At 34.6% G+C, this 9,146-nt stretch overlaps 1 protein-coding gene and 1 non-coding gene across 3 annotated transcripts; both read left to right on the top strand.

Moving 5' to 3' along the window:
* The first annotated feature begins 359 nt into the window (after nt 1-359).
* On the top strand, nt 360-7,030 carry LOC145908113 (STE20-related kinase adapter protein alpha-like). Of its 2 annotated transcripts, none has more exons than XM_082995300.1 (10): nt 360-797; nt 921-1,609; nt 2,094-2,202; nt 2,726-2,849; nt 3,131-3,302; nt 3,478-3,582; nt 4,582-4,651; nt 5,143-5,216; nt 5,375-5,531; nt 5,745-7,030. In XM_082995300.1, exons 2-10 carry the CDS (start codon nt 1,424-1,426, stop codon nt 5,837-5,839), a joined length of 1,092 nt encoding a protein of 363 aa, XP_082851426.1. In that variant the 5' UTR covers nt 360-797; nt 921-1,423; the 3' UTR covers nt 5,840-7,030. The 2 variants fall into 2 exon arrangements, with proteins under 2 accessions (XP_082851426.1, XP_082851425.1); XM_082995299.1 differs by having other exon boundaries at nt 361-797; nt 1,488-1,609.
* A 781-nt stretch (nt 7,031-7,811) lies between these two features.
* Trnaa-ugc (transfer RNA alanine (anticodon UGC)) lies at nt 7,812-7,883 on the top strand. The gene has a single exon. It is a non-coding gene; the product is annotated as a tRNA-Ala (tRNA).
* The last annotated feature ends 1,263 nt before the right edge of the window (nt 7,884-9,146 follow it).

Here is a 9,146-nt window from a genome sequence, read left to right as displayed (position 1 = left end):
TTCAAAAAGCCCAGAAAGCGCGCCGCAAACCAAGTTTAAAATAATTTTACTTATAAATAAGCATTAAAATTGCATGTTGGGGTTTTTCTCAAACAAATAGCTGACTTTGTTTGTTTTTGTAGTACTGTTAATTTAACTATTTCGCTAATTTTTTACTGCATAACTGATTTTCTATTTTGCTGTCCCATTTTAGTGAAATTGTGATTAGTGAAGCGTAAAATCTAGTCATGCAAAATATTTTTTTGTAAATCGCCTTTCCAGCATTTTGCGTATGGGAATGTTTCAGAAGAAAGTAAACCCAACATTTCTTCGTCGCGTTTAAAGAAGTTTATTTCCTTGCTGTACCGAATGTCCTGTTGATATTTTAGTAGACGTTGTTTCATTTGCTATTTTAGTAGTCGTTAAAAAAGGCATACAAAGTTTGTTGTAGGCCTACATTATATGCTGGTCATGTGATTAATTCATGTCACAAATAACCACTCCTGTTAATAATCTTAAGTCGTTACAGGAGTTGTTACAAAATATGTTACTGAGTCTGAGGCATTGGGGATTCCAAGAAAAAAAATCTTTCATTTGTCACCAATAACCAGACATTACTTTGTACAAACAGAATCATCTGTTTTGTTTTATTGCAATTTGGAAGCGATTGATTTTTGAAGAGACAAGAGATTGAAAGAGGATCTCAACTTAACCAGAATCTTGCCACTGATGTAACGACAATGTTTGGCGAATGAATGGGCGTCACAAGATGACAAACCATATATCCATTTCTGATTTTCATTTACTACAAGTCATAGGTAAAAAATTTTTCAATATATATTCTTTTTTTACATTATTTATTCATGGTTCCCATCATCATGTCATCAATTGGTCTGGCATCACAATGTCGCAGGTTAAGATTGGCAAAAAGTCTTGTGCAGAAAACAAAACGGACATTCATTTGCAACAGAGCAAAATCGTATTCCTGGCTCCAATTCCATTAAGTCACTTATCCTTGGCTATATGCAATCTGTTGGAGTGAGGTTCTTCCACGAACATGACACCGTAGCAGGAGCACCATTCTAGTGATTTTTATACCAGGAAATTTTTTATCGGTTGTTCTAAAACTTTTATGGCAACTGACCAGATTAAAAAGTTTATAATTTGTGTGGAAAATTGATTCGGCGAACACTGATTGTCTGAATGGTGCACAGACCTATTTTGGGATGTTAATGCTTTAGTTAATTAGTTTTGTATAGATGGCCCTTGCAAAAAGTTGCTTTAAGGATAATTCTTTTGTTCTTAAACAATAAGCGCACAAGATAGATTTCTCTCTGACCATTAAAATTTTTGGGTGCCTGTTGATTGCATAAACTAGCAAACATATTTAATTTTATTAGTTAATTTCATTCTTGCTGGGTTTACTTTCTAAAGTTTCTTGTGCATGGAGGTTATTTTAATGTCAATAAGAATCGAGCCAGGGTTTCACAATGAATTCATTCAACCAGGAAGAAGCGGTTTCTCTCCTACTGCCGTTTATTTATCAAAGCGTAGAAAATCCAACAAACTTTGTTCTGTCCGTGTCACAGATCTCGAATCTTGTTCTTCTCTCTCATTTTCCTTTATTCAGGTAAGCTTAAATTATGTTAAACATTAATAATTGCAAAAACAAGGAAAGAAAATACATGTAAACGTCAAATCTATGGAATTGTTTGCTCAAAGTTGACGAACTGCCAAATGTTTTTATATAACTTAAATATATGCCATAGTATTTATTGGTTTTATGCTTTTGTATAAAATGGGTTTTATCTCAAACATTCTTATGGTGTTGACAACCAAATATAATTAAACAGTAGGGCGCAACACTTGAATATTTGTTTTTATTCCATCATTTTTGCACAAAATAGACATGATTTCGTTTGTGAAAGCAATGATTAGAAGCATCTAAGATTAGACAGGTTGAGTAACAACACTTTAAAATGCGCACAAGCATGCAACAAACTGACTAATTTTAACATTTATGACAATCAAACACTGCCATTACTTGTTGTACTACTTATAAGCATGTGGATAATTTACTGATGTCAGCTTGATGTTAAGTTTTGTTATTTCAGCACGAATTATTGATATCGCATAAATTCCAGCATCCAAACTTATTGGTTCATGAAAATGCTTTCATTGGTGGAATGAACCTGTACGTGGTTACCGACATAATGACCTATGGTACGTGCAATAGAAATAAACACTTTTGTAACTGTTTAGCAAAATAAATATAGTGATAATTCTTTTCACTACAAACTAAAATTCTTTCTTTTTTCTGCAACTTCAAGCTTGTATTTTCCATTATGTCATTTCCAAGTTTATCTTACTCCTAACTCAGTGGTACTTTACCGGTGGGGAATTTCCCACTTATGTGAACTTATAGGGTTGTAGGTGGGTAATTAGTCAGCACCAAAATATACAAAAGCAGTTGGGAAAGAAATGTTCTGTTCTGTATTCAATGTGTGTCGCACACTTACTGACAATCGGTCATGCCATGCTGTAGAAAAAGTTAATAAAGTATAACAGATATGACGAAATGCAACATTAACATTCTTAACCTAGTGCCTAGTGGGATAAAAGTATTCTGTTTAAACTGAAAGTGGGAAATTACAGAAAAAAGGTTCCACTGTCCTAAATCATCTTGAGGGATGGCAGCATGCTGTGGATTCCCATGTGGTTTAACATGTTTATTTTGCATGGAAAGGGTCTTGCTCAGATGTCATGGAGGCACATTTCAAGTATGGCCTCGATGAATTAGTCGTGTCACACATTTTTAAGGAGATTCTTAAAGCGTTGCAATATTTACACAGACTCAGCTTCATACACAGGTTAGTAACCAAGTTTAACATTTGAGAATGTTTAAAAGTAAAGTTTCTTGCATTGTTGTCCACATAAAATTCATATTTGTAAAAAATAATTGCACTAATTCTGGTCAGCCATGAGACTTTTTTATATAAACATCTCAAGTGTAATCATCACCAAGCAACAGTCTTAGTCGTTTGGTTTTATTACAATTTAACTTCTAATGTTTGAAAAGGCATAAAAACTCTTTAGCTCTTGTCCAGTTACAATTTTGCTTCAGTCTATCATGACACATATTTGTGTACAGAAACGTGAAAGCGAGTCATATTCTGCTATCAGATAACGGAGTCGTGAAGCTGACAGGCCATAGAAATATTATCACATTTTTAAGTGAAGAAAATCGCCCTCAAAAAGTTTACGATTTTCCAAAACACGATCACATGTTACTCCCTTGGTTGAGCCCGGAAATTTTAAAGCAGGTGAAGAAAAAAAAGGTTTTTATAACAAGTAAAGGCACGCGAAAACGGAGTTCTTAATCATCATCGATTTCCGACTGAAACTTTAACTTCAAAATTGTAGTTTCTTGTGGTAAAAACTATTTAGTCGAACTTGATTTGATTGTGATTGTGTTACTAACTGGTTTCTGTATTCCAGGATATGCAAGGATACACTTCTCAAACTGATATTTACAGTCTTGGTGTAACTGCTTGTGAACTTGCAAATGGACACCCTCCTTTCCATGATATGCCCAGCACCCAGGTCAGTGTTTGTTTAACTTACTGTAGAAAAAGTCGCTTAGGGAAACTCAAAATATCTTTCAAGTTTTTGTGCAAATTGTTTAAATGCAGTGAAAATTATGTTTCTGTTACTGCCAGGCATATTGTATTTTAATAAATCTGTTTTTGTGGCACAATTAAACATAAAGTTTATTGACGGACGTTTTCCCTACTATTCAACTAGGCTTTCTCATGGTAATGGTACATTTATACCGAGATTGTTTTTGTGAATATGGAGCGCTTCCAGAAAGAGGAGCTTTCTGGGGTTCTTGAAAAGGAGTCACACCAAACCATATGCACTAAAACAATCTCAGTAAATGTCAGAGAACAGTGTGTATATATTGTGGTGATTACAAACACCTTCGTTGCAACTGTTGTTTCCCCCACTTTTAATTGTATCACATAATTTAACAAGCGACGTTAGTGGTCCCCTTTTTCGTGTTTGTACAGTTCTTGATGTTTGGTTGTGTGTTGTACAATTACACTGAGAAAACCCAGCTGAGTAGCTTGCGAATCCATAACAGTTACTTTTAAATGTGCCAGAAGGACAGATTAATTAAACTGCAGTGAAAATTATTTCTGTTTGATGATTGTCAGCCCGATGTCTTGCACTACTTTGTGATGAGCAAATATTCATTTGTAGCAAGATGGAAGACAAAGTTATTGATACTAAAGTAACTCCAAGTTGTGAAGTTAATTCGACCAACAGAAATAAAACGCCTTTTTCTTTTTGTCAATACTATAGAACTCTATATGTATGTCCAAAATGTCTTTTTGAATTGTAGAAAAAATGATTTTGCAGAAGCGTTTTTTCAGTTAGAGTATACAGTGTACGACTTAAAACTAACGTCTTTATTCAAGTTGGAACCTCTTCGTGCCCAGACAATATTTTGCGCTAGGTTTCAAATTACTATGATGTTGTTTTGTAAAGTATGTTTGTGGTATATTTCACTGCAAGCTGAACATTTTGTTTGCTTTACAGATGCTTCTAGAGAAATTGAATGGAACAATTCCTTGTATACTGGATGAGACCACTGTTCCTCCATTAGATGGTAACTTTAACATGACTTGCATATTTTTTTACTTCGTTTTGGCAAATCCACTTTCCATTGATTAAAGTGTGATGTGTCCAGTATGAAAACTCTTTGTTTTCTTGAATTGTTCGACAAAGTCAAGTACATTATGCATTTCATGCGAAACTTCATTGGTTGCTGACACAAATTACTCAAAATTAGTGAAAGTACTTTTAAGATAAGTTTGTTCAATAAAAGCAAGATAAGTTTGAGAATAAAGAGACTGGCCTATACTGTTGTTAACATCGACATATTTCATGTTTGAAAAAATTTTCTGCAACAACTTATGCCATCATCAGTTTGAATGACGCGGTTGGTGTAACTCCACCATTAGATGGAGCTAACCTGACCGATGTCACAGATAAGGTTAACAATAGTATGGGCCAGTTACTTCATTCGTAGAAAACTCGTAAACAGTGTTCCTAAGATCAGTTTGTTCAATGAATAACTTCAGATAAAATTTGTGCCAGATCCAACTTCACCTCAAAACAATGAACAGCAAATGATAACGAGGTCTCGAAGATTTTCTCAACATTTTCACAAAGTTAGTTTAATAATCTTGCCGTGCTTCAAGTATTTTTATTGATGTTTTTTTTCAGAATAAAATATGACTTGAAGCTTTAACAAAATGTGTGTGTTAAGTGGTCAAATGTTTTCTGCACTAAATATTATTGTTTAAACCCACACAAAATTCCTTTTCAGTTTGTGTTCTCCTGCCTACAATACAACCCATCATCTCGTCCGACTGCCACTGAAGCACTTTTTGATTCGTTCATCGAACAAAGCTTTTTGTCCCCGATCGATTTGAAAGAAAAACTCAAACCCCTCGTCCCGATTTCATCATTTGACCCAAGTAAAGGTATTTTCAGAATAAACTAGTTATGTGCAAGTACCTAAAAATGTTCTGGTTATCTACAAGCTTGTGTTGAACTTTACATATGGGCAACAAAACTGTTGCAAGAAGGTAAATTTGATGTGCTCTGATTATTTGTACATGAAGCAAGTATGTATTCAGTTTGGTTTCAAGCAACAAAACTCATTAAAACTTGTCTAAAGGAAGCTTCTTTTTCAGATTTGCCCACTTCCAATGACATTAAAGTTATAGAGGGGAAGATTGCAGCAACACGACTGAGTGAAACGTTTTGGGATTTTAGTGCTGAAAGTTGACAAACATTAGCCTGCATATTATGTATGTTGTTGCAAACTATGCCAAGCTTATTACACAGATCGTACAAACTGAACCGAATTTATTGATAATTCACCCCAGGACCCTGGGTATATATTTCAATGGATATATGACCACCTGCAATCACAATCAACTTGATTGGATGCCAAAAACTTTTCATAGTTAGTTCCATGTCACTGGAGCATTGAATTAGGCATTTTCAAAACTTTTCCGTCCCAAAAATTCCGAACACTAGTAACCTACTTAACAAAATGCATGCTACCTGGAATGCAGTGGAACATATTTTGTTAACACCATTATCTCCTATCCACTCTTAGTTGTGTATTTTAAAATTTACAAACAAATTATTTTTCTTATTTTGAACCAAATAGAAAATTGCCTTAAAAGGTGACAAAAAAATAATTAAAAATTATGATATGCATAAAATTTGGTCCACTGAATTTATTTTGACTTTCATCAAGATTATAACCTTCAATATGCTGCTCACAATTCGACAAAAAATAATTTTGTTGAATAACCTTGACACATAACGTTGGAACAAGTTATTGCAGCTTAACAATGAAATATAGCAGGACTCAACAAGGTGACTACATTGAACCTCATAGTGGTGAAAGGGTATGTTCCATTAAATTGTGTGAATATTGTGTGACACATTGCTATTCAACCATGCAGGATGTGTTTTAGTTATAAGCAGGTTTGTCTATGGCATGTTCCCCCTTAAAGTGCTATAATCAGCTGAAGCATACAGAGTACACTATGAATTATTGCATGTTTCTTTCGTACATTTCCTACATATTGAATCATCTCTTCAGTGAATCTTCCAACATGCATTTAACATTAATAGTTAACTGGACATAGTACCATAAAAATGTCATGCATTTTATTTGGTCTGTCATATATCCACTGTTGTGAGTATTGTGCTTTCCAAATTCAAGATGTTCCCAATTTGTTTGGCTTGTACTGTGTCTCTAAAAATATTTCACTGTGTAAACCTGAATATGACAACTTAACAGTGTATGGAATGGTGGCTAACTTTTGCTGCTACGGCCAGGAATTAAACAGCATTTTCTCCCAAGTTGATTTCGTGTTGAATGGCAGCCTTGAAGGGCATGTGCTTTTACGTTGGGCTGGTGAAAGCCCGTTTACATTTTCTGCACAACCGTAAATTTTGTCCTGCTTTTCTATGTTTCGTGATTGCATCACTGTGAAAATAAACAAAAAGTTTAAACTTTTGAGGATCGCAAGAAAATATTTAGTGTTTTTCCGCCTGTAACCTCTGTTTATCAGTATTTTAAGCATGCACACATTAGATTTGTCAGTGTTAGATAATAATTATTTCAACCGTGTCCAACCAAGTTGACCCCGAGTTGCGTAAATGTAAGTTTTTGACCCACTAAGTTTTTGAAAAGGCCTGTGTTGGTGAACTACAAATTCCCTGCACTGCGTTTCATGACGTCATCACTCTGTGATTGGTACTTTTTACCACGTGCTAAGAAGACTACGAATCAGAAATATCAACCCTTCCGGGCGGAGTAAGTGCTGGTCATGGATGAGCCCGTTGTATTTAATCAAACCAACATCAAGTCGTTACACGCATGTGAAAATTGTTGTTACTTTAGAAGCGTTTGAATTATGATGGGAAGTAAGAGTGAATGTTATATGGAGTAAAAGCCTTGAACTGGTGCTGACTGAATTTTGAGAATGTGTTTTGTGGCTGTGATTTTTATTTATGTTGCGGTTCCGTTTACACGTTATATTTATCACTAATTATTTTTTGGTAAACCGGTTGATTAAAATATAAACTTGGTACATTGTAATTTTGGATAATAAAACTATTTGATTGTTTGAACTAACCCTGTAATTGCAACAACAAAACTTCCATAACCCGCTTTCTTGAGCAGTCTTTATGCGACTGCTCCTATATAAAGTGTTTTCGAATCATTATCTTTGTGCGGGGATGTAGCTCAGTGGTAGAGCGCACGCTTTGCATGTGTGAGGCCCCGGGTTCGATCCCCGGCATCTCCAAACCCTTTTTTCTGCTGTAAAAAACTTTTGATTGACCAGCATAATTTATTTCCTGAGTTAAATAAGGTGCAGGTAGATTACGCATAACAAACACGCATGATATTTACAAACACAGCTAAACTAAGCAATAATTTGTTGACATTTATTCGACAATTAAACCCATTTCATAGACTAAAAAGTGGAAATTTAACAAAATCGACAGTGGAGTTCTTCAGCAGCTTTATTAAATAACTATTTAAAATGGGAAAAACTAATTTGGAACATTTAGCGGCGTAACAAGGAATAATTTATTACAGTTACAATTTTAGAAGAATGCCCGCAAAACATTTGTTTGTTGAATCGCGACTTTCGACAATGGAGGCATTATTTCAACGAAAATCATCGGTTTATTTGGAATGTTTCTGCCCAATATTCCAGTGTTCCGGTGGTGGCAAAAAAGTTCCTTGAAAAAGAAAATACTTTAAAAACGCCCAGATGGTTTACATTGTAGCACCACGCATGTTTGGTACACTGCAACATAGAGTTTCAGTTTCACAAGGTTTTTAAGGAATTGCTCACCAAATTTAAGAGGGCTCCACCAATATGAATGATTCTGAGGTGGCATTAAAAAGCCCCACCTTGAAAATGGAATGTTTTGATTCTGCATGCAAATTGAAAAAAGCATTTAAAAACCAACATTATAGCCTCTACGATATCCGTCTGTTTGTTAATCGACTCTTGGAATAACTTATTTTTCTCTGTATGACGTCACATTACTCATTTTCTTTCAAGTTCAAATATATTGTTTTTTAATTACTGGGACTTTTATGACAGTGTTGCACAAACAAAATTTGCATGCGGGTCAAATATTATGTTCGATTGACACCTTTTATTTACATGATTGCTGGCATTAAAAATACTACTGCAACTTACAAGCAAAAGTTCCGATATGGATATAAAAACCATTATGTATTGACTGAATACGGTACAGTGACCATAGTGTATAGTGGTTTGCACGACTATGCATGGCCTATATTTGTATATCGCGTTGTTTGATATGTTGTTGTTTTTATCAGCTTGGACGTAAACTAGAAGTGCTATTTACTTTTGATCGAATTTATCATGAAAATTGCATAATTTACTTACAGAAATGGTAGGGATGCGTTGACATGGTGAAAGTGATCCGATATTGGAAAAGTCTGGTAAAGAAAATAGAGTTGTCTTAAGCCACATTTAACTGTTATCCTACATAAAGATTTTCATTCATGCAATAACAAAGGCTGC

Source organism: Ascidia mentula, chromosome 7 (genome assembly GCF_947561715.1).
Source record: "Ascidia mentula chromosome 7, kaAscMent1.1, whole genome shotgun sequence".
Taxonomy (NCBI): Eukaryota; Metazoa; Chordata; class Ascidiacea; order Phlebobranchia; family Ascidiidae; genus Ascidia; species Ascidia mentula.
The sequence above is the reverse complement of the archived record's forward strand: the minus strand, read 5'-3'. Positions and strand labels throughout refer to the sequence as shown.

Excerpts from the sequence above, each read along its gene's own strand:
- LOC145908113 (XM_082995299.1), top strand. The coding sequence starts at position 731 with ATGAATGGGCGTCACAAGATGACAAACCATATATCCATTTCTGATTTT. Across the intron at positions 798-1,487 it reads TCATTTACTACAAGTCATAG|GAAGAAGCGGTTTCTCTCCT; the intron begins GTAAAAAATTTT and ends TCATTCAACCAG. Across the intron at positions 5,532-5,744 it reads ATCATTTGACCCAAGTAAAG|ATTTGCCCACTTCCAATGAC; the intron begins GTATTTTCAGAA and ends CTTCTTTTTCAG.